Source organism: Pseudophryne corroboree, chromosome 5 (genome assembly GCF_028390025.1).
Source record: "Pseudophryne corroboree isolate aPseCor3 chromosome 5, aPseCor3.hap2, whole genome shotgun sequence".
In the NCBI taxonomy this organism is placed as follows: Eukaryota; Metazoa; Chordata; class Amphibia; order Anura; family Myobatrachidae; genus Pseudophryne; species Pseudophryne corroboree.
In genome coordinates, this window is record NC_086448.1 from 694,124,280 (window position 1) to 694,149,893 (window position 25,614).

The 25,614-nt window shown below is 43.2% G+C and overlaps 1 protein-coding gene across 1 annotated transcript in view; it reads right to left on the minus strand.

Annotated features, from left to right (window-relative positions):
• Positions 1–7,468: 7,468 nt before the first annotated feature.
• The window catches only part of VCPIP1 (valosin containing protein interacting protein 1), a 42,918-nt gene continuing 24,772 nt past the window's right edge, over positions 7,469–25,614 (minus strand). The window contains exon 3 of the mRNA XM_063923846.1: positions 7,469–19,347. Within this exon, the coding sequence (XP_063779916.1) occupies positions 18,509–19,347 (839 nt within the window). The 3' untranslated portion in view covers positions 7,469–18,508. The remainder of the gene's footprint in view (positions 19,348–25,614) is intronic.

A 25,614-nucleotide genomic window follows, 5' to 3' on the forward strand; every position in this document is an offset into this window, starting at 1 on the left:
CCTGTATGCCGAACCTGCGGCCCTCTAACAGATGGGCACTCTGCAACCACCACAGGAGAGACAACCTTGTTCTTGGTGACAGTGTTATCCGCTGATGCATGTGCAGATGCGATCCGGACCATTTGTCCAGCAGATCCCACTGAAATATTCGTGCGTGGAATCTGCCGAATGGAATTGCTTCGTAAGAAGCCACCATCTTTCCCAGGACTCTTGTGCATTGATGTACTGACACATTTCCTGGTTTTAGGAGGTTCCTGACAAGTTCGGATAACTCCCTCGCTTTCTCCTCCGGGAGAAACACCTTTTTCTGAACAGTGTCCAGAATCATTCCCAGGAACAGCAGACGTGTTGTCGGTGTCAATTGAGATTTTGGAAGATTCAGAATCCACCCGTGTTGTTGAAGCACTACTTGGGTTAGTGCTACCCCGACTTCCAGCTGTTCTCTGGACCTTGCCCTTATCAGGAGATCGTCCAAGTAAAGGATAATTAATACGCCTTTTCTTCGTAGAAGAACCATCATTTCGGTCATTACCTTGGTAAAGACCCGAGGTGCCGTGGACAAACCAAACGGCAGCGTTTGAAACTGATAATGACAGTCTTGTATCACGAACCTGAGATACCCTTGGTGTGAGGGGTAAATTGGGACATGCAGATAAGCATCTTTTATGTCCAGGGACACCATGAAGTCCCCTTCTTCCAGATTCGCTATCACTGCTCTTAGTGACTCCATCTTGAACTTGAATTTCTGTATGTACAGGTTCAAGGATTTCAGATTTAGAATAGGTCTTACCGAACCGTCCGGCTTCGGTACCACAAATAGTGTGGAATAATACCCCTTTCCCTGTTGTAGGAGGGGTACCTTGATTATCACCTGCTGAGAATACAGCTTGTGAATGGCTTCCAATACCGTCGCCCTTTCTAAGGGAGGCGTTGGTAAAGCAGACTTTAGGAACCGGCGAGGGGGAGACCTTTCGAATTCCAACATGTAACCCTGAGATACTATCTGCAGGATCCACGGGTCCACCTGTGAGCGAGCCCACTGATTGCTGAAAATCTTTAGACGACCCCCCACCGCTCCTGAGTCCGCTAGTAAAGCCCCAGCGTCATGCTGATGGCTTTGTAGAACCCGGGGCGGGCTTCTGTTCCTGGGCAGGGGCTGCTTGCTGCCCTCTCTTACCCTTTCCTCTGCCTCGGGGCAGATAAGACTGTCCTTTTGCCCGCTTGTTTTTATAGCAGCGAAAGGACTGCGGCTGAAAAGACGGTGTCTTTTTCTGTTGGGAGGGAGTCTGAGGTAAAAACGTGGATTTGCCGGCAGTTGCCGTGGCCACCAGATCCGATAGACCGACCCCAAATAATTCCTCTCCTTTATATGGCAATACTTCCATATGCCTTTTGGAATCCGCATCACCTGACCACTGTCGCGTCCATAAACTTCTTCTGGCAGATATGGACATCGCATTTACTCTCGATGCCAGAGTGCAAATATCCCTCTGAGCATCTCGCATATAAAGAAACGCATCCTTTAATTGCTCTAAAGTCAATAAAATACTGTCCCTATCCAGGGTATCAATATTTTCAGTCAGGGAATCCAACCACACTACCCCAGCACTGCACATCCAAGCTGAGGCTATTGCTGGTCGGAGTATAACACCAGTATGTGTGTATATACTCTTCAGTGTAGTTTCCAGCCTCCTATCTGCTGGATCCTTGAGGGCGGCCGTATCTGGAGACGGCAACGCCACTTGTTTTGATAAACGTGTGAGCGCCTTATCCACCCTAGGGGGTGTTTCCCAGCGCGCCCTAACCTCTGGTGGGAAAGGGTATAATGCCAATAACTTCTTTGAAATTAGCAGTTTTCTATCGGGGTTAACCCACGCTTCATCACACACGTCATTCAATTCCTCTGATTCTGGAAAAGCTACAGGTAGTTTTTTCACCCCCCACATAATACCCCTTTTTGAGGTACCTGCAGTATCAGAGATCTGCAAAGCCTCCTTCATTGCCATGATCATATAACGTGTGGCCCTATTGGAAAATACGTTTGTTTCTTCACCGTCGACACTAGATTCATCTGTGTCGGTACCTGTGTCGACTGACTGAGGTAAGGGACGTTTTACAGCCCCTGACGGTGTCTGAGACGCCTGAGCAGGTACCAACTGGTTTTCCGGCCGTCTCATTTCGTCAACTGACTTTTGTAATGTACTAACATTATCACGTAATTCCATAATTAAAGCCATCCATTCCGGTGTCGACTCCCTAGGGGGTGACATCACCATTACCGGCAATTGCTCCGCCTCCATACCAACATCGTCCTCATACATGTCGACACACACGTACCGACACACAGCAGACACACAGGGAATGCTCTTATCGAAGACAGGACCCCACTAGCCCTTTGGGGAGACAGAGGGAGAGTTTGCCAGCACACACCAAAAGCGCTATAAAATGTATATAAACAACCCTAAAAGGTGTTGTTTCTGTTATATGCGCTTTAAATATATAAATATTGCCAAAATATGCCCCCCTTCTCTTTGTTACCCTGTTTCTGTAGTGCAGTGCAGGGGAGAGTCCTGGGAGCCTTCCTCACAGCGGAGCTGAGCAGGAAAATGGCGCTGTGTGCTGAGGAGAATAAGCCCCGCCCCCTTTCCGGCGGGCTTTTCTCCCGGGTTTTGAGATATCTGGCCTGGGTTAAATACATACATATAGCCTCAATGGCTATATGTGATGTATTCTTTGCCATAAAAGGTATTAATTATTGCTGCCCAGGGCGCCCCCAGCAGCGCCCTGCACCCTCCGTGACCGTTCAGTGTGAAGTGTGTAGCAACAATGGCGCACAGCTGCAGTGCTGTGCGCTACCTTCATGAAGGCTGAAGAGCCTTCTGCCGCCTGTTTCCGGACCCACGATCTTCAGCATCTGTAAGGGGGATCGGCGGCGCGGCTCCGGGACGAACCCCAGGGTGACCTGTGTTCCGACTCCCTCTGGAGCTATGTCCAGTAGCCTAAGACTCCAATCCATCCTGCACGCAGGTGAGTTGAAAATCTCTCCCCTAAGTCCCTCGATGCAGTGAGCCTGTTGCCAGCAGGACTCACTGAAAATAAAAAACCTAAAAACTTTTTCTAAGCAGCTCTTTAGGAGAGCCACCTAGATTGCACCCTGCTCGGACGGGCACAAAAACCTAACTGAGGCTTGGAGGAGGGTCATAGGGGGAGGAGCCAGTACACACCATGTGATCCTAAAAGCTTGCTTTTGTGCCCTGTCTCCTGCGGAGCCGCTATTCCCCATGGTCCTGACGGAGTCCCCAGCATCCACTAGGACGTTAGAGAAAAATGCTTTTCCGGAGTGTGATGAATGTCACAATTTCTACATCCCCTGGGGAGTGTAGAAATTGTGACATTTAAAGGATAATGAATATGCCCCATAGAATTTGATGGCAGATAACAAACATTTGCCAATTTAGTCTGCCCGTGTATATACACACACTTTCACACCAGGATTAATTTGGTTTCCTCCGGGTACTCCAGTTTCCTCGCAAACAAAAACATATACCACCGGCATCCGCCACTCCGACACGACAAACTGCCGCCAGTGATTATGCTCACCAGCAGCCAGGGATCGGAGCTCCTGAAGGCTTGCTGGTCATCGGGGCTCCCTGCCTCACCTGTGACCAGGAAATCTGCGTAGGGAGACGTAGACCCTGGCTTCAGTGCGGGTCCTATGCGTGCGCAGTACTACAAACATTGAAAGTGTATGCAAACTATTGGGTACATCTCTGAATTAGGACCCATGTAAATGATCAATAGTTAGTCTGCTGGTCTATTGCCATCTATAGTCTGGTTTTTCCTGCCAATTTTTCTGTTGGAATTGTCTTAAGTAAATCTCCTGATTGCAAATCAGATGGAAATTTGCAGATAAACCCATAGTCAGGGACATATTCTGTGCCCCGTACAACACACCTGGTACCAGATCGGGCTGCACACAGGTTCTCTAATCTGTTAAAAAGTCTTGTGGGGCCAGTGATACTGAATATCCACTCTGAAGGCCCGCATTCAGCTCTATGCACAGGCCACAAGCAATTACAGGCCCAAACTGTGCTTCACAGTGCATGAACCAATCCCTACACATGGTAAGAAGAGCAGTGTGCTGGAACCTCCAGGGCAAATGGACACCACCCTCCAAATTTTTGCTGTAGGGACTGGTACACTCACTTTATGCAACAGATAAGGGGATTCTGTACTGCAAAAAGACTTAGGTGTTCATATAGATAGCAAACTGAGCTGCAGTACCCAAAGTAGGATTGCAGCAAAGAAGGCAAACAAGGTATTAGCATGCATTAAGCGGGTAATTGATGCAAGGGATGAGTGTGTTAAACTCCCACTATATAAATCCCTAGTGAGGCCACATCTTGAATACTGTGCACAATTTTGAGCACCGTACTGTAAGAAGGATATCCTGGAGCTAGAAAAGGTTCAGAGGTGGGCGACTAAACTAAACAGAGGAATGGAGATGCTGGAATACCAGGAAAGGCTTGCAAGGCTAGGCATGTTTACACTTGAAAAGAGAAGAGTAAGAGCGAACATGATCATCATTTATAAATATATAAGGGGACAATACACAGAGCTAGCGGGTGATCTGTTTTTGGTAAGATCAACGCAGAGAACACGTGGACACCAGCTTAGGTTAGAGGAGAGGAGGTTCCACACACTAAGGCGAAAAGGTTTTTTTCACAGTAAGGACAATACGAGTTTGGAATTCCCTGCCTGAGAGAGTAGTTATGGCGGACTCAGTCAACATTTTTAAGAATGGGCTGGATACATTCCTAATGGATAAGGATATACAGTGTTATGGTGCATAGATCGATCACAAGTTACAGTTATAAAAAAAGAGTGCATCACAAGATGGAGTTGTCCGGACCACTCCCCTAAAACGCTGCCGCAACACCCCCTTCCGCCGCGCGAACGCCTCTGCCTGTCAATCAGGCAGAGGCGTTCGCAAATGAGATGCCGCCACATCTCACGGTGCACACACTGCGGAGGGTTTCAGCATGCGGACACTGTCGGAGCAGCATTCCACGCTGAATTTGGCCCTATGTCTCTATTTCAGTGTCCATTACAAAAGACTGCATATTATAAATGAGTTCTCAATTACCTCACTACGTACAAAACAATTCTCTATTCTACAAATAATTACTTAAATAGGCTGGATAAATCTGCCATTTCTAAATAGAATTAGCCCACTCATAGGGGCCCATGGATAAATTACAGGTGGATTTCCGTAATGCACACGCTCACATATAATGCGGTGTCAATTTAGATGGTTTTGCACTTGTGCAAGCATTGGCAAAGAACAGTAACAGCGTGTTCATGAGGCGGATCACTTGCTGGTGCTTAATACATACCAATAATGATATATTGGCGAGTCTTGATCACTCCCAATAGTACTTTAAATGTTAAAGTATAATTTTGCACTAATACTGTCCAGGTAACAGCATTCAAATAGAATTAAACACATAGGGGATCGATTAAATTGGAGCAGATACCCATGATCTAGTGCACACTTATGGTAATCCAGAGATTGCGTATTTTAACATGCACATTTATGTGGCTGCAAACAAAAGTACATGATTTTGGGCCAAAGTTGTGGCTATTTGTTGTGCCATTGCTGCAGCTTCAACGGCACATTGTGGGCACCTAATTGGCCACATACAGTTGGAACATCGGTATTTGTTTTTTAAAATTTTACTCCCTTTACAACCAGAATTTTAAAATAACACTTTGGGTAGAGGGGTGATTTAGGGACAGCAGACAGTAAATAATAATAATAATAATTTTATTTATATAGCGCTCTTTCTCCAATAGGACTCAAGGCGCTTAACAGATACATAGCATAATATAGTACAGAAAATAATGAAGTACATTTTCATAAAATACAGAAGCATGAAGATACTAAAAGGTATTTTTATGCCAGCAAAATGAGATCTGACATTTTGGGAGTTTGTTAAAATGTGGTACTTCACCCTTGGGCAAACTATAAATGAACTTGTGAGGTGTGGTATGTTTGGTGTGCATCAAATCTACATGTTTACCCACTTGCGTGGCATGGTCGCATCAGATGCGACTACACCAGCAAGTGCTGTATCTGACCTGGTCGCATAGGATATGACCAGTCAGATAAACAGTGTGTACAACTGCAGAGAAGGGTAACTTCCCAGAGCTGCAGCTCTCAGAGGGACCGGAAGGAAAGTCGCGATGGTTATGATGTTAAAAGGAAAGTCGTGATGGTCATGATGTTTTAATGTTTAAAAAAAAAAACTATTTTCATTTTAAAAAATTTACAATTTTTTTTTTTTTTTTAACTAAAATCATTTTGAGTAAGGTTAAATTTGTGTTCTTCACCTAGTTCACTCATAAATCAACTATTTCTGAGCAGTTTTTGGGAAGAAAAATCGTCAGTTAAGTGATTAATAGTGACCATGTTGACATTGATCACGTCTAGATGGAGAAGATGATAGAATATCGACCTAGCGTCCAACACTGGTCTCTGCAGAGGCTCCAGCAAATTCTTCCAGTTCCCGGCGTGTATGCAGCACTTCCTGTAGTGACATCTGAGGAGCTGTAGTTCTGATATGTATTGTTCCCCTATTCCTAAACTCCCCCCACCCCCCGCGCAACTCAACCTCTGACCTTCTGAAAATGTCAACCATGTTACCAGATCCCATAGTTGCGTTATCATGTTAATCCAGTGACTTAGTATAGAGAAGAGATGGCAGGGTCTTTAGATGTCATCCATACTATATATGCTTAACAAAGCTGTGCTTAGAACTATTAATCTTTAAAAATATAGAAGGATGTGAAAGCCCTAAAAACAATAACATTTATTCAATGCTCTTAAATTAAGTTTCAGCTTTTTCATCATTAAATTTCATCATTAAATATACATAAAAAAGCTAATCACTGATCAACAAATGTGACTTATTTTTATAAGTGATGCCTGATGCATGTCAGTAGATTGTGTGCACTCTATGGAGGGATGACACTGGAGTCAGCTGTGAAACGCTGCAGCAATTTCAGGCCACGTATCTTTTCAAAACGGAACCTCCACATAGATCATAACTTGTGAGGTTACAGTGAACGTGAACTACAACTATGACCATCCACTGCACAAATGCATCCATTAGTAGCAATAGAATAGACCTGTGAAGTCCCCCGCAAAGTACCTGGAGGCTAGATTCATAAATTGGTGTTAAATTCTTACCTAAACAGGAGTGAGAGTGGGAGTAGATGACCAGGCAGTCCCAAAGCTGCAGAGCAATGTTACAGACCAATTACACAGGAGGCCAAAGTCTCAGAGGTACCATGTGCAATATTAACCATCATTAATGGAAGTTACTTGTCTGACAGTGGAGGTCTGCGTACCTGTTCAAGTAAACCAATGTAATTTAAGAAATGAATGAAACGGACGCACACACCATTGCGAATGTAGACTTAACATTGTTTAATATAGCAATCCAACTTCAAATACTGTACAGTCAAGTGTAATATTGTACACTATATACTTTTATTATACACTATTGTTTACATTACAAATAAAAAAGTCATTTAGCACAGCAATCACAAAACAAAATCAATGGCTGAAGAAAAGCCAGTGCAACGAAAATAGTCCATGGCTATCCTAGCAGTAATCACTCTAAAACGGTTTCCCTTCCATGTTATTTACAAGACTTATATGTACATATTGTATTTTTATTCTGCATTTCCTCTCTAAAGTGCACCTCTTATGAAGAAAAATAAAAAAAACCTGCCATACGATACACCTACAACGTTCTCCAAATCTTATTGCTTTCTCAAGTGCTGAAAGCAATGTCTACATCACACATACACACTTTAATGTACAGATCTATACTAATCTGCTTTTACAGGGGTAATTTGGAAAGCTATAACTGACTTTACCCACAGTATAAGGTTTAGATTGTAATGTGGATCCTATAACCTATCTTCTTTTACAGAAAACTTTGCCTACAATGTGAATACGGTAACATGATGCTTCCAAATCAATGTTGGTTTCAAAAAAGTCAGGCTGGATACACAATATGCATATAGTTTGCACAGCCAACAAACGCTATATCGGCAAGTGCATCGGCTCGTGTTTACAGCCGATACGTCTTTGAATGGCATTATTCACAGATTACCTTGGCCCTGCAGCATGGCAGATGCCGATATATCAGAACATCAGTTTCTGTGTACGGGCAACCGGTCAACTGATTCATTGTGCTGGCCTCAGGAACCACACACAATGGGTGGAATTCAAATGTCTGAAAAATCGGTTGGGTGTCTGTTTTTTCCGGTCTATTAGATAGGAAAAAACAGACTTCCAACCGACTTTTCAAACATTTGAATCTCCCCCAATGACTTCAAAACTAGGTGGGCAAATTTAAATGCACACCAAGTTGTGATGTCAGGCCTGTCATATTGAGCGGTCAATTTGTAAGTATGTATGCTTACCAAATCAGTTGCTCGGTCGGCTGATTGGTTGGGTCAGATGCGTACCCAGTCGTCATGTCAAGTCTAGTGCTTTCAATAAATTGTGTGCAGTCTATAGAGGGCCGATACTGGAGCCAGCCATGAATAATAAAAAGGAATCATTTTCCAGGCCAATTTATGTAACTGAAGAGCCAAATCCAGACACATAGATAACTAGGTGGACAAACTGCTGTTCCCCAGGTCAAAAGCACCTCAAAAGATATGCAATGCTCATATGAATTTTCCCAAAAACAGTTGGCACCCTGCCACATACAAGTATGGTGCTCCCAATCTTTTGTATGAACGTGGATGGAAGCACGGCATTAACCTAATACAGCATGGCTACATAATGTAGAATAGAAGAAGCCAGTAGGATTTTGTGACTCAAAAAGGCAAGATGCCAGCAGTAAGTTTTGTACAGTAGGCTCATTAGGTAAGTTTTGTGCAGTCCTTTAATAAAAGATAACTCACATAGACTGCAGGTAAATTACTCTATACCTGAGAACAGTAGATGTACTTACAGAAGAACCTCCACAGTGAATTATAGTGGTATTTGCCACTTTAAAGAACCCTCCTCCTCCTCTACTTTTGGATGTTATTATCAAGACCACAATATTAAAAAATGCTAGATGTTCAAAGACAATTATATTATTAAGTGTAAAGCTTAAAGTCTTAAGTGCTTCTATGAAGTGTGTTCATTAGCTGAAGCTACATTTCCCCGAGTTCTCATTCAGGACAAAACCTGTGAATAGCAATCACCTGCATTTCCTAAGGCAGCATCACTGTGCAGAAATATTGTTATTATTAAAGAATCCTATGGGGCATTTGATAACAGGAGTGGGCAAAAAGTTTCAGAAGATGCTAAAAGTTTAAATGTGTTCTGCAGGGAGGGCAGCAAAACACATAAGGGCAGTATATTATTAGCAGCGGTACTTTACTGCTGCTAATAGGATCACCTGGGGCTATCCAATTAATCCCGGTGTCGGCACCCGAAGCATAATCCGTGATAAAGGGCGCAGAGCAGCGATAACGCATGGCATCTGGGATTTATCCCCATTCCTATGTGTTTTCATGTGATCGGGGGTCCAATTTCGGCCAATCAAAACTGCCTCTAATTGGATACCGTGATAATGACCATCGGTCATACATTATGATAACCATCCTTTTTGATTGGCCGAAGCGGTATCGGGGCTATGCAAATGAGAAAATATTACTTCCCATTTAGATAAGAAAAATGAGTGTCCCTGGATGGTCTAGCAGCATGCTCTGCTTTCACTGTTTGAGAAATAACATTACAACGAAGACCAAGCCACAAAACATGACTTCATAACGAATAGGCTGCATACAGCTGAAGTCTGCTTCAGCCCACGTACTGTCTGCCTCTCCTGTGCACTTTATAAAATATTAAGAAATCCAGAAACAATTTTATCTTCAACTGTAAAGTTGTATGCATAGTAGGCAATGGTTAAATGCAACTTAAAAAGATATAGGGGCTGATTTATCAACAAGCTTTACCATACTCAACAAGATTTAAAATGAGTTGCGTATAATAAATGGTGCTCCAGAAAAATTGATCCAAACTGTCATTTTTTTCAAACACATGATAGTTAGGAGCGGATTGTCCGGAGCACCATTTATCATATGCAACGAGTTTTAAAACTTGTTGCGAATGATAAAATTCATTGATAAAGCAGCCCCAAAATTTGGGAGGAAATTAAAAGTGGGTTTCATGCTTAAGTACAAAAGTTGAAATCTAACTTTATTTTACAGGATAAACTAATGGGTTTATTAAAATATTACACATAAATGGCACGGAGTAGTTAAGGCCTGTTTATGGGCAAATCAACAGGTAAACCACTCAGAAGACTAACATGTTGCCCCAATTTGGCAGATATGCTTCAAGCCAACTGGATATAGGTCCAACAGGAGCATAAGTGCTCCAGAGCGAATTAATCAAAAAGGACAATATTTTAGTTCATATAGGTAATGTAAATGTAAATCAGTCTGAGGACTTCAAGATATCCTGTAAATAATGGAATATTTATAGCAACATCCGTCACCAAGAAACCAAACTATTATACTGTTTCTACAACTACAGCTGCAGTTCAGATGGTTCAGTTATTCACAGTCAAATATTGGAGCAACAGTGTTTCTGTGGTTGTAACGGGTAATTTCAGGCAGAAGTCCCATTTCAGCGATCTGCTAAATTATTTTACAGCAGTTACATTTTACATTAAGGATAAACTTATATAATAAAGTCAAAATACTGTGTCAGAGGGAACAGAAGCAATCATTGCAAAATTCACTTTATTTCTTTTTTAACATCCTATGGGGTTTATCCAAATAGACAAAAAACATTTTGATTTTAAAAATTGGTAATTTTTGCATTATTTTTTTGTAGCGTCAATTTTATTTTGGCCTATTTATGTAGCCAGGCTTTTACATTTTCATGCAAAAACACATAGGATCCACGCAAAGTCACGGACCTACAGTATGTGTTTTCGCTGCAGCAATCAGGGATTGCCTGCCGAAGTAAAATCCCAGAAAAGTGCCGTTTTGGGGCTAACTGGATAGCCCTAGGGGAGGCAGTGATCCAAAGTAAGTTACCACGTCTAACTGGATTCCACTCTATGTATTATAAACCAAGCCCATCTCATAGAAGTAATATGTAATTAATGAAGACATTCTGTAAAATAGGAACATGAACAGGCAGCAAGTATACAGGTAAAATAGACTGTAAAACCCAAAGCTGTATTGTGCCAACTTCACACTGTACATTAATGAACATACAGCGCTAGGTACTATTTAGATGTATGTCTATATATTAATCTATAGGTTGATTACAACATTATTTTAGAAATGATATAGTAAGTAACAAGTACAACCTGAATACTGTATTTGTACTTAACTGGAATGTGACAGCTGTGACTTTGTTTTAGAAATATACAAAACAAATACATCCATTTTTAAGGAATGAATCTATGTCGTAGTTAAAAGCTAAATATTTTATAAAGGGTCAAAATGTAAAAATTTTGCATTTAATTCATTTAAACTACTTTACCATTACTAAAACTAAAGTAACTTGAAATTAGAAAAAAAAAATACGATGAGCTAACATTTAGTCATCTGGCAGGAGGCTGCCGTAAACTGTAACTTGCTTTAAAATAATTTCCTATCACTGTATATATTGTAGTACCAATATAATTGTATTTTCAAAACAGGTCTATATACAGTATATATCACAGTAAATAATAGGTACTGTAATATCCTCTTCCCCCCCAAATCAACCTGTAAACAATATAACTTTCAGATTCACATTGCCAAAGCTGATACTTGGTTTCTAGAACATACAAGGGCATATGGTTGCCAAATAATGTACATGAACAAGAAAATGTCCAAACATACATGCTGGAAGAAAAACACAAGAAAACGAATGTGCGCTCTAGACGTTTTTGGTGACGCAATATGAATGCATAGTGTTCATTCTAGGACTCAGCATCTGACACAACCCGTGTAGTTTCTCTTTCCTGCCTAGGGTGCTGCTCTCTGCTCTGGTGCTTCTAGCACATTCTGGTCTATAACTCAGTGAAGCTTTGCTAGAAGCACCAGATCGAGGAGCAACACCCCAGACAGTAAAGAGGAACTGGATGGGTTGTGACAGGTGGGTGCTAGAATGAACACTAAATGCATGTTTACCAATACAATCCATTTTATTGGAAGCAGGCTTTAATGAATAAAAATAGGTTGTGCCACGGTAAATAAAAATGCCAAACGTGGCAGTAATAGGATTTTTGGTCACTTACCGTTAAATCCTCTCTCTTAAGCAGGCTGGGCGACACTGGACCATGGGATTGCAGGTTGGGGCTCGAGTTTGGCACTTAATGGAAACTGTTTATTTAAACCCAAGCTCCTCCCTCTGCAACTCCATGATTCCAGTACTTCTTTAAAAGAGTCCGGAAAGGAATAGCAGTAACCGAGTAAAACATTCAACCAATTAGTAGGGAAAAGATGGTCAAGAAACAACACCTCGCATGACTGAGCATGAGGGAGAGAACGCAGGGTCAGACAACCTGTTTAAGAGCAAAGGAATCAACAGTGAGTGACCAAAACCTGAAGACAAGCCAACATGTGTCCAGAGGACTAGGTAGCTGCACAACAGACCTGGCCTGCCAAAACCCTATGCCAGGAGGGCATCACCGCCCTAGTGGAAAGAGTGGACATCCAGTTTGATGACTGTTGCCTTACACCAGAAGAGAGTTGAGTGGTGACCAAGCAGATGCAACATGCAATGGTCTGCATTTTAGCCAGCCAAATGCGTTGTACATGAAAAATAAAATCTATCTACAGTAAGGGCTACTTAGCAGCCCGTAAACAAGGGGTAGCCAACCCTGGTCCTCGAGAGCTACCAACAGTGCAAGTTTTCCAGGTCTCCTCTTTTAAAATGTGACAGTTAGTAATAACTGCACATGTGCACCTGCCAGGTGAGCTGGAAAACGTGAACTGTTGGTAGCTCTCGAGGACCAGGGTTGGCTACCACTGCCCTAAACCGTGCCCTACTCCATGAGGCACCTAAAGAAGACTGGAACCATGCAGAAGCCGGGGGAGGAGCTTGAGTTTAAAGCTACAGTTTACATTACTTGCCAAACTCCAGCCCCAACCTGCAATCCCATGCTCCAGTGTAGCCCAGCCTTACTGCAAGAGAAACATTATAAATGTAACGGTGTAAAAAAGACCATAAGAAAAAATCATTCAGTTTCTAAAGTGATTTTCAGGAGTTGCTTGGTGGCTGAAAAGTTTATTACAAGCTGATAAATGTGATTGATAGATTTACTTAACCACCTAAAACAGACAAGTTGTGATGTTGCCCATAGTAACAGAGAGATGATAGCTAGGGTCTGATTGCTGGCTATGGCCACCACTTGCCTGTTTTAGGAACGTTAGTAAATCTACCCCACAATGTTCTGAAAAAAAAAACATATATAGACCTGAAAGCCAAAGGACATCGGACAGCAACATTATTCATTTTGCAGATGAATAACCTAAAAAACTGTAAGAGGAGATAAGAACTTATGCTAGAAGAAGCAATAACGCGATACTATGATCTCAGAAGTTTGTTACTAAAGCAGGTATCAGTAGAAATGTAAACCCCTTACCTTATGGCTTATAGAGTTCCACTGAGTTTTGTGTTACAAATAAACCTGCTCAGCCATATGGACACTAAAGACAAGGTTCATATTTTCACACATACAGTACATCAACAGAGGAGCAGTAGGTGGCGCTATTCTCAAGTATGGTTACTTGCGTATCAAGCAAATAACAATAAACAAATGTATTAAATCAGAAAAACCACCTCCTTACTCAAAAGGTGGCAAACATCCTTCTGGCACCTGTTTTAAAATAAGAAATGGAAAGGAAAAGGGATCTATTCATCTAGTAAGATAAGCAAGTGCAATTAGAGCATATAAAAAGAAAATTTAAAGGAAGTTTTACTTGGATTTAAGAATAGAGGACCAAAACTGTTTAAACTACCAGAAAAGTACGTTTTCACTTTGTATAAGAGCAAATCTATGGGCGGGATGTAATGAAGTCCGAGTTCTGCGGCCGTACAGGTTGCAAGCCGACGCGGACGTTTTTTTTTAAAGGGGCCGTCATGTACAGTACAAGGCATGGTTTAGGCTTGTACTTGATTGCCCCTTTAAAAAAAGTCAGAGTTCGGCCAGCATCCGGCACGGCTGCCGGACTCAAACTTCATTACTTCCCGGCCAATATTAGGATTGCTCTGTTCGGGTTTTTCTTAACTTCCACTGCTGCTTCTTTGTTACTCTACAAGGGACTTTGGGCTTCCAGTCAATGTGGTCACAGAGGAAATCACGAGTACAATCAGATAAGACCTATACTTTATATTGGCACGCATGCACTTTGCACATGTATATGCACTAATTGCACATACATGACTTACTGCAGAAGCAGGTGCCTGTTCTTTTCTAAACCTGCAAGTCTATTCTACAATTAAAATAACAAATTCCATTGTAAATATAGACATGCGCTTTGCATGCACAGTACATAATAAGCATCTGATTAAAGTTACCAGTGTAATCCAGTTCATGCTTTCGGCATCCCTTCCAAAACACTGTGCAAGTTATAGTTACAGACATTTGCTGTTTCTAGATATAGAATGTCACATTTCTGTATATGGCTCAAAGTATTTTGAGGTGATCTTAAAAATAATCTAATAATGGTCAAAATAACTGTAAAGATCAAGGAAGACAAGTCTTAGATCCAGCTGGATTTTCTCAATTAAAGCCCACCGGATACCTGGTTGTGGTAGCAGAGAACTGCACTGTACTATCTCAAGCTGTTAAGTTCCACCATAGCCCACAATAGAGCTCTAAGGAAGCACGTGACAATGGGGTGGGAGTGATAAGGGGGGTCCTGACTAGGGTGAACCCCTATTTGGTATTTGTAAATATTTAGTAAAGTTAAGAAGGGGTTCATTAGGAATAGGATGCAACCACCGAGATCTAGATGGATGCCAAGAAGTAACATACATTGTAGCTATCCAGCATCTGTGATATGCCTATCACTAAAATTACTATTTGTCAAAGTGCCATACATGAATCTCATAGCGAGCAGCTCCAATCTGGTTTGTTGTCAGAATTATGTAATAGACACTAGGTCTATCCATCCTATTCACGCAGCCTACACATTTCAGCCTAAATATTAATAAGCAAGATCAGATGTCGGAGAATCACAAAAACAACAAAAAACGTACTGTTAACTATCGGTATAGCTGTGATCGGTATCCGGACTCCAGGTCGACAACAAAAAGTCGACACACCTTAGGTCGACGCCAATTGGTCGACACACCTTAGGTCGACATGAACAAAAGGTCGACAGGAACAAGGTCGACATGGAAAAAGGTCGACATGATTTTTTCACAATTTTTTTCTTTTTTGGAACCTTTTCATACTTAACGATCCACGTGGACTACGATTGGAACGGTAATCTGTGCCGAGCGAAGCGAAGGCACCATGCCCGAAGCATGGCGAGCCATGCGAGGGGACGCGGTGCACTAATTGGGGTTCCCGGTCACTCTACGAAGAAAACGACACCAAAAAAACATAAAAAACTCATGTCGACCTTTTTCCATGTCGACCTTGTTCCTGTCGACCTTTTGTCCATGTCGACCAATTGGCGTCGACCTAAGGTGTGTCGACCTTTTTGTTGTCGACCTGGAGTCCCAGACCCGCTGTGATCCTATGTCATGGTTTCCGTAGGGTTCAGTCCACAAGCAAAATAGTATTTTTTTTAATTATATTTCAAATCAATGGCCAGACGTGACGCAATGTACAGACAAACATTAGGTTGCATCATTCAATGTTGGCATTGGCATGATATACAATTAACTATCAGTCTGAAATCCCACTTGCACTATTTACAGACAAAAGCTACCAAGATAACAGCCCACAAATGACTTCAGTAAAAGCAAGTTGGATTTGCACAGTGCTAAAGGGTAACTCCAGCTAAAACTCATTTTAATGAAATTGCAGGAGTCCTATTAAAAGGATCCCTGTGGGTCAGGATATCTTGCGCCTACTAGTGCTGCAATGTTTCTGGTCCCAACGGGGGGGGGGGGGGGGGAAAGAGGCTTCCAAACACTGTGGCTGGCTTACAGATGGATGCAATGTTGTCTGAATGACTCCTTAATCAATGCCAGGACAAGAAGCTTTGTAGCGCGGATAAGTTCTACAGAACGTTGAGAGTCTATGGGGTAAACTTACTAAAGCTTCTAAAACAGAGAATTGGTGATGTTGCCCATAGCAACCAATCAGATGCTGTCTATCATTTTCTGAAAGGCAATAGAGACATGATAGACAGTATTTGATTGGTTGCTACAGGAAACCTTACCATTTCCCCGTTTTAGAAGCTTTAGTAATTTTACCCCTATGTCTTGGAATCCATGAAGTTCTGCTAGTCAGTTAAACATGTCATTTTAGCAGGAGCTACTCTTTAAACAGGAACAATCACCATACTAATATTACTACCAATGACTAGCTAACTTTGCAACTAAGAATACAATGCAATTAACTACAAAACATAGTTAAGAATACTGATGGTTAGCAAAGAAAACAAAATGTATAACACTATCGTTGGCCACATACATGAGGATCGAGTTGGTATAGATGTGTAGCTTTCATAAGAGTTGGCCTATCAGATTGGATTGTATCTAATTAGAAGCAATCTGGGTACACACATGTACAATCCCTTGATTGGATTAACACTACCAATCAGCAGAGCATTGTGCCCTTGGCATCACCTGCTACTGACACCTGTGCACACATATACAATATGGATTTGAATTGTATGTGTGTGTGTGAACGGACTTCTATCGGATTGGGAGGCCAGCCCGACAAATATTAAACTGCACATAAAATGCAATCTCCCGTTCCCGACTGTTGCAGGAGCGTTATAAGCCATTGATTGGCTAACACTCCTGCATCAGCACTGTATACACACCTATACAATAAACGCCCGTTCTGCCGATATCAGGAGAACGGGCTGACGATTGTATAGGTGTGTACCAAGCTTTAGGCAGAATGGGAAGATTACGACCCCCATTGGGTCACGTGCAAAGTTACTGGCCAACTATAATAATGGAAACAAGAAGGCTACAAATGTTTGCCACCGAATGTCCAACTTAACCTATCATGTATGTGGCCAGAATGACTATGTATTGGCTCCTTCAGTGATACGGCCAAATTATTGGATCTCAATGTGAGGCAGCTTAAAGCTCAGCAATGAATACAGAATTTCCTTATGATAAAGTCATGCTGTTAGTTTCCAAAGCCATTGATCTGAATTGGCAGCCTACTACTTCTTCACCCCATCTGCTTTATAAGCTACAAGCCATATCCTGAATAAGAGAGCGGTCCAGCGAGGTCCGGTATCACCCACTCACCAGCTGGAAGTATGTGTTTTTCAGGACTTCACTTTCAAAAATAAGTGCTAAGCACTTATCTATCTTCTGCTACCAGATATACAAAATATTTTAGATAACACTATTTCTAGAGTGTTTCCGCACATACCGGTCATAGAGTCAAACAAAAAGTGCAACAAAATCCTCTTCACTCCAAAAAGAAGCAACATAACAAAGCACATGACAAATTAAAAAAAGGTCCATAGGCCTTTATTCAATATAATCTCCAATCAAACGTCTCATCTTTTCTAGACAATATTTTCACTTAATTTTTAGACTCCATCTGAGCACCTTTAGAACTGAACAGACAATAGGGGGCAAATTGAGGCACTCTGGATTATGATGTCTCATCATAGTTAAATTTACTGTTTTGCGCATAACTAGTATTGTGGACTGCAGCCAGTTTATGATGAGGACTTTCAACTTAAATAACTAAAGCCTGCAAGTAAAATGTTCTTTGTAAGCAAACAGAACTCTTAGAGAGGAAGTGTCTCTTCTGAATGTAAAGCTGTACACCATATAGAAAGAGAGCACTGCTGAGACTTGTACTTTCACAACGACTGTAGAGTGTTGGCAGCCTCTAATGAGAATGCAGCCTGTTGAACCACTGGGAGCTAGTGACATTTCTGAGGCCACGGCATATGTCAATAGTTAGCAGTAAAGATAGGTTCTGCCTGCTGTATAGATTCCCCATCACATTCAGACTGTGCGTGTAGGCAAATAATCACAATGACATTCTCATATCCATTGAAGGCAGCAATATTGTTTTAAAATGTAAAGACCTTCATTAGCAAATTATAGCTGTCATTAAAAAGCTAAAATAACCCTGAAAGCTTTTTTTTATTTAACCCTCATCCAAATTGCACACATTTTCATGCAACGAAAAAGGAGTTTAATATTCTTTTAAATGTACAAGAATTATGTAAAGGACTATTTCACACCATGGCCCAGCCATCTTATTACATATTAATATATATATTTCTGGATTTTCTTTTACTTTGAATCATTCACCAATCAAGAGTGATCCATAGGCTCAGCTATATTGGCTATTTCTGTGTCTTGGCTGTCCATCTCCTCTGCATTGTCTGTAGATACGGCTGACTGAACTTTCGGCCTCACAGACAGCGATGCTGCTCTAGAACTTCCTACGTTACTACCTGTAGTTACAGATCCTGCAGTTGTGTCCCCAGTTACTCTTGAAGGACTGCTCCCAGACTTTGGGGAAAGCCATTCTCCCTTCTTTGGAGAGGTGTCGGACCCTGTTAACTGCTCAGCATTTTGATCCCGTAAGTGTTTATCCATAGAGGCCTGAATGGAAGAAACCATTTCCTGTAATTTTTTCCGCTGGGCCTCAATTAAGTTGGGGTCAAGTTGGCGGCTATCTCTCATGGTGATCACGCCAGGAGCTACCCTGATCAGCTCGTTGTCGCTGGATGTAGAAGTAAACGTAGAGGGATCGGAATAGGTTGGCATATTACTGAAACTAGTTGTTGTGCTTGGCTTTGATGCTGATCTTGTTCTCTGATTATGTTCAGGACTGCTGGAGGCTGTTCCTAGCGAGTGCCCTTTGCCTTGAAAGACTGTTACATTGTGATGCTGCTCCGACTTCTTTTTTACTACCCCACCGCTGCCCAGTTTCATCAGCCCGTGAGAGGGACTAGATTCCCTGCTTCTGGAAGCCGCCTCAGAACGCACTTGGGTTATTGCATCTTTCACCAAGTCTTCAACCTCGGGACCAATGGGAAAATGGCCAGCAGCGTCCACACACAGTTCCAGCCTGTCTTCAGCCGCGTTGTATACAAAGGTTTTGTTAGGTAGGTAGGGAAATGTGCAATGCTTTCCATCAACCACATCTGCAAATACAGAATATCATTTTAAGACTTTAATACAACTTTTATTTTATGCATACTGGATTCATTCTATGAGCTTTAGGGCCTGCTCCAGAGCCACATACAAGTTCAAAAGCAAATGCACTGTGAATGCGAAAGGATTGCGAACAGTATAATAATGCGAATATATACACGACCTAATCTGTGCGCAACTATGCATACGCAACAGCGGCAGTCATTATCATCTGCACTTACCGTATAAAAGACATCCTTCTGAATTTGGCGTTCTGAATGCATACCTACAACTCAATAGAATAAATCTCTGGCTACATGCCCACAACACACCCTGACAAACCCCAGAGGCCCTTCTTGTGTGCATTTGCAGCGTTGTTGCAGTTTCCACCCAGAAATGCCCATTTATACCCCTTTCACACCGCAAACCCGGGTCCGACCAGGTATTTTGAACCTGGGTCAGACCCTTTCATACTACACTTTCAACCTGGGTTATTGCAGGGTTGGCTCCTTTTAACTCAACCCGGGTCACCAATTAAAACACCATGGATGTTATTTTAAATGGACTTTTTTTGGCTCAGAAAGATGAGGTGTCAGAAGGGGACAAAAAGAGAGGGTGGGGACAGCTCACAGCATTGCAGGAATCATGGCTGACAGCGCTATGGTTTTACAGGTTGAGTATCCCATATCCAAATATTCAGAAATACGGAATATTCCAAAATACGGACTTTTTTGAGTGATGGCTCAATGTACACAAACTTTGTTTAATACACACAGTTATTAAAATATTGTATTAAATGACCTTCAGGCTGTGTCTATAAGGTGTATATGAAACATAAATGAATTGTGTGAATGTAGATACACTTTGTACAATGCACAAAGTTACAAAAAAATAAGAATTTACTCACCGGTAATTCTATTTCTCGTAGTCCGTAGTGGATGCTGGGAACTCCGTAAGGACCATGGGGAATAGACGGGCTCCACAGGAGACTGGGCACTCTAAGAAAGAATTAGGACTACTGGTGTGCACTGGCTCCTCCCTCTATGCCCCTCCTCCAGACCTCAGTTAGGAAACTGTGCTTGGAAGAGCTGACACTACAAGGAAAGGATTTGGAATCCCGGGTAAGACTCATACCAGCCACACCAATCACACCGTACAACTCGTGATAACTATACCCAGTTAACAGTATGAATAACAACTGAGCCTCACTGAACAGATGGATCCTAACAATAACCCTTTAGTTAAGCAATAACTATATACAAGTATTGCAGAAAATCCGCACTTGGGACGGGCGCCCAGCATCCACTACGGACTACGAGAAATAGAATTACCGGTGAGTAAATTCTTATTTTCTCTGACGTCCTAGTGGATGCTGGGAACTCCGTAAGGACCATGGGGATTATACCAAAGCTCCCAAACGGGCGGGAGAGTGCGGATGACTCTGCAGCACCGAATGAGCAAACTCAAGGTCCTCCTCAGCCAGGGTATCAAACTTGTAGAATTTTGCAAACGTGTTTGATCCCGACCAGGTAGCAGCTCGGCAAAGTTGTAAAGCCGAGACCCCTCGGGCAGCCGCCCAAGAAGAGCCCACCTTCCTCGTGGAATGGGCTTTGACTGATTTAGGATGCGGCAGTCCAGCCGCAGAATGTGCAAGTTGAATCGTGGAGCAGATCCAGCGAGCAATAGTCTGCTTAGAAGCAGGAGCACCCAGCTTGTTGGGTGCATGCAGGATAAACAGCGAGTCAGTCTTTCTGACTCTAGCCGTCCTGGAAACATAGATTTTCAGGGCCCGGACTACGTCTAGCAACTTGGAAGCCTCCAAGTCCCGAGTAGCCGCAGGCACCACAATAGGTTGGTTCAAATGAAACGCTGATACCACCATAGGGAGAAATTGGGGACGAATCCTCAATTCTGCTCTGTCCATATGGAAGATCAGATAGGGGCTTTTACAGGACAAAGCCGCCAATTCTGACACCCGCCTAGCCGAAGCCAAGGCCAAAAGCATGACCACTTTCCACGTGAGATAATAAGAATTTACTTACCGATAATTCTATTTCTCGTAGTCCGTAGTGGATGCTGGGGACTCCGTCAGGACCATGGGGAATAGCGGGCTCCGCAGGAGACAGGGCACATCTAAAAAGCTTTTTAGGTCACATGGTGTGTACTGGCTCCTCCCCCTATGACCCTCCTCCAAGCCTCAGTTAGGTACTGTGCCCGGACGAGCGTACACAATAAGGAAGGATCTTGAATCCCGGGTAAGACTCATACCAGCCACACCAATCACACCGTACAACTTGTGATCTGAACCCAGTTAACAGTATGATAACAAAACGAAGTAGCCTCTGAAAAAATGGCTCACAACAATAGTAATAACCCGATTTTTGTAACAATAACTATGTACAAGCATTGCAGACAATCCGCACTTGGGATGGGCGCCCAGCATCCACTACGGACTACGAGAAATAGAATTATCGGTAAGTAAATTCTTATTTTCTCTAACGTCCTAGTGGATGCTGGGGACTCCGTCAGGACCATGGGGATTATACCAAAGCTCCCAAACGGGCGGGAGAGTGCGGATGACTCTGCAGCACCGAATGAGAGAACTCCAGGTCCTCTTTAGCCAGAGTATCAAATTTGTAAAATTTTACAAACGTGTTCTCCCCTGACCACGTAGCTGCTCGGCAAAGTTATAATGCCGAGACTCCTCGGGCAGCCGCCCAGGATGAGGCCACCTTCCTTGTGGAATGGGCATCTACATATTTCGGCTGTGGCAGGCCTGCCACAGAATGTGCAAGCTGAATTGTACTACAAATCTAGCGTGCAATAGACTGCTTAGAAGCAGGAGCACCCAGCTTGTTGGGTGCATACAATATAAACAGCAAGTCAGACTTTCTGACTCCAGCCGTCCTAACTATATATAGTCCTCCAAGTCCCCAGTAGCCGCAGGCACCACAATAGGTTGTTTCAGGTGACAACGCTGACACCCCTTTAGGAAGAAACTGGAGACGAGTCCCAGTTCTGCCCTGTTCAAATGGAAAATTCTAATATGGGCTTTTGTAAAACAAAACCGCCCATTCTTTTTGACAATCGCCTGGCCGAGGCCAGGACTAACAACATGGTCACTTTCCATGTGAGATATTGGTCAACAGCATGGTCACTTTCCATGTGAGATATTTCAAATCCACAGATTTGAGCGGTTCAAACCAATATGATTTTAAGGAATCCCAACACTATGTTGAGATCTCACGGTGCCCCTAGAGGCACAAAAGAACTGTATATGGAATACACCCTTTACAATCTGGACTTCAGGAACTGAAGTCAATTTTTTCTGGAAGAAAATCTACAGGGCCGAAATTTAAATCTTAATGAACCCCAATTTGAGACTCAAAACACTCCTGTTTTCAGGAAGTGCAGAATCGACCTAGTTGAATTTCCTTCGTGGAGCCTTCCTGGCCTTACCCACGCAACATATTTTCACCACATGTGGTGATGACGTTGTGCGGTCACCTCCTTCCTGGCTTTGACCAAGGTAGGTATGACCTCTTATGGAATGCCTTTTTCCCTTCAGAATCCGGTATTCAACCGCCATGCCGTCCAACGCAGCCGCGGTAATTCTTGGAAAAGACATGGTACTTGCTGAAGCAAGTCCCTTCTTAGCTCCCCAGGCCCTTAGTCCTCTGTGAGCATCTCTTGAAGCTCCGGGTACCAAGTCCCTCTTGGCCCATCCGGAGCCACTAGTATAGTTCATACTCCTCTATGTCTTATAATTCTCAATACCTTGGTTATGAGAAACAGAGGAGGGAACCCATACACTGACTGGTACACCCACGGTGTTACCAGAACATCCACAGCTATCGCCTGAAGGTCTCATGACCTGGCGGAATACCTGTCCCGTTTTTCGGGCGGGACGCTATCATGTCCACCTTTGGTCTTTGCCAACGGTCCACAATCATGCTGAAAAACTTCCCTATGAAGTTTCCACTCTCCCGGGTGGAGGTCATGCCTGCTGAGGAAGTCTGCTTCCCAGTCGTCCACTCCCGGAAAGAACACTGCTGACAGTGCTATCACATGATTTTCCGCCTAGCGAAAAATCCTTGCAGTTTTGTCACTGCCCTCCTGCTTCTTGTGCCGCCCTTTCTGTTTACGTGGGCGACTGCCGTGATGTTATCCCACTGGATCAATACCGGCTGACCTTGAAGCAGAGGTCTTGCTAAGTTTAGAGCCTTATAAATTTGCTCTAAGCTTATTTATGCAGAGAGAATTCTCCAGACTTAATCACACTTCCCTGGAAATTTTTTCCCTGTGTGACTGTTCTCCAGCCTCTCAGGCTGGCCTCCGTGGTCACCGGCATCCAATCCTGAATGCCAAATCTGCGGCCCTCTAGAAGATGAGCACTCTGTAATCACCACAGGAGAGACACCCTTGTCCTTGGATATAGGGTTATCCGCTGATGCATCTGAGGATGCGATCCGGACCATTTGTCCAGCAGATCCCACCGAAGAGTTCTTGCGGGAAATCTGCCGAATGGAATTGCTTCGTAATAAGCCACCATTTTTACCAGGACTCTTGTGCAATGATGCACTGACACTTTTCCTGGTTTTAGGAGGATCCCGATTAGCTCGGAGAACTCCCTGGCTTTCTCCACTGGGAGAAACACGTTTTTCTGGACTGTGTCCAGAATCATCCCTATGAACAGTAGACGTGTCATCGGAAAAAGCTGCGATTTTGGAATATTTAGAATCCACTCGTGCTGACGTAGAACTACTTAAGATAGTGCTACTCCGACCTCCAACTGTTCTCTGGACCTTGCCCTTATCAGGAAAGCGTCCATGTTTCCTTTTAAGAAAAATCATCATTCCGGCCATTACCTTGGTAAAGACCCGGGGCGCCGTGGACAACCCAAACGGCAGCGTCTGAACTGATAGTGACAGTTCTGTACCAGGAACCTGAAGTACCCTTGGTGAGAAGGGCAAATTTGGACCTGTAGGTAAGCGTCCCTGATATCCAGTGACACCATATCGTCCCCTTCTTCCTGGTTCGCTATCACTGCTCTGAGTGACTCCATCTTGATTTGAACGCTTGTATGTAAGTGTTCAAATATTTCAGATCTCACCGAGCCGGTTGGCTTCAGTACCACAATATAGTGTGGGATACTACCCCCTTCCATGTTGTAAGAGGGGTACTTTGATTATCACCTGCTGGGAATACAGCCTGTGAATTGTGTGAGGGGGAGATGTCTCGAATTTCCAATGTACACCTGGGATACTACATGTAGGATCCCGGAGTTCCCTTGCGAGTGAGCCCCCTGCGTACTGAAACTCTTGAGATGACCCCCTACCGCACCTGAGTCCGCTTGTACGGCCCCAGCGTTATGCTGCGGACTTGGCAGAAGCTGTGAGGGGCTTCTGTTCCTGGGAATGGGCTGCTTGCTGCAGTCTTCTTCCCTTTCCTCTACCCCTGGGCAGATATGACTGGCCTTTGCCCGCCTGCCCCTATGGGGACGAAAGGACTGAGACTGAAAAGACTGTGTCCTTTTTTGCCGATATGTGATTCGGGGTAACAAAAAGTGGATTTTTCAGCTGTTGCCATGGCCACCAGGTCCGATGGACCGCCCCTTTATACGGCAATACTTCCACATGCCGTCTGGAATCTGCCTCACCTGACCACTGTCGTGTCTTCGTCTGGCAGATATGTAAATCACATTTACTCTTGATGCCAGAATGCAAATATCCCTCTGCGCATCACGCATATATAGAAATGCATCCTTAAAATGCTCTATAGTCAATAAAATCTTGTCCCTGTCAAGGGTATCAAAATTTTCAGTCAGGAAATCCGACCAAGCCCCCTCAGCGCTGCACATCCAGGCTGAGGCGATTGTTGGTCGTAGTATAACACCAGTATGTGTGTATATACTGTCATGATATTTTTCAGCTTCCTATCAGCTGGCTTCTTGAGGGCGGCCGTATCTAGAGACGGTAACGCCATGTTTTTATAAGCGTGTGAGCGCCTTATCCACCCTAAGGTGTGTTTCCCAACTCGCCCTTACTTCTGGCGGGAAAGGGTATACCGCCCATAACTTTCTATCGGAGGAACCCCACGTATCATCACACACTTCATTTAATTTATCTGATTCAGGCAAAACTACAAGTAGTTTATTCACACCCTACAAAATACCCTTATTTGTGGTACTTGTAGTATCAGAAATATGTAACAGCTCCTTCATTGCCCTTAACATGTAACTCGTGGCCCTAAAGGAAAATTACGTATGTTTCTTCACC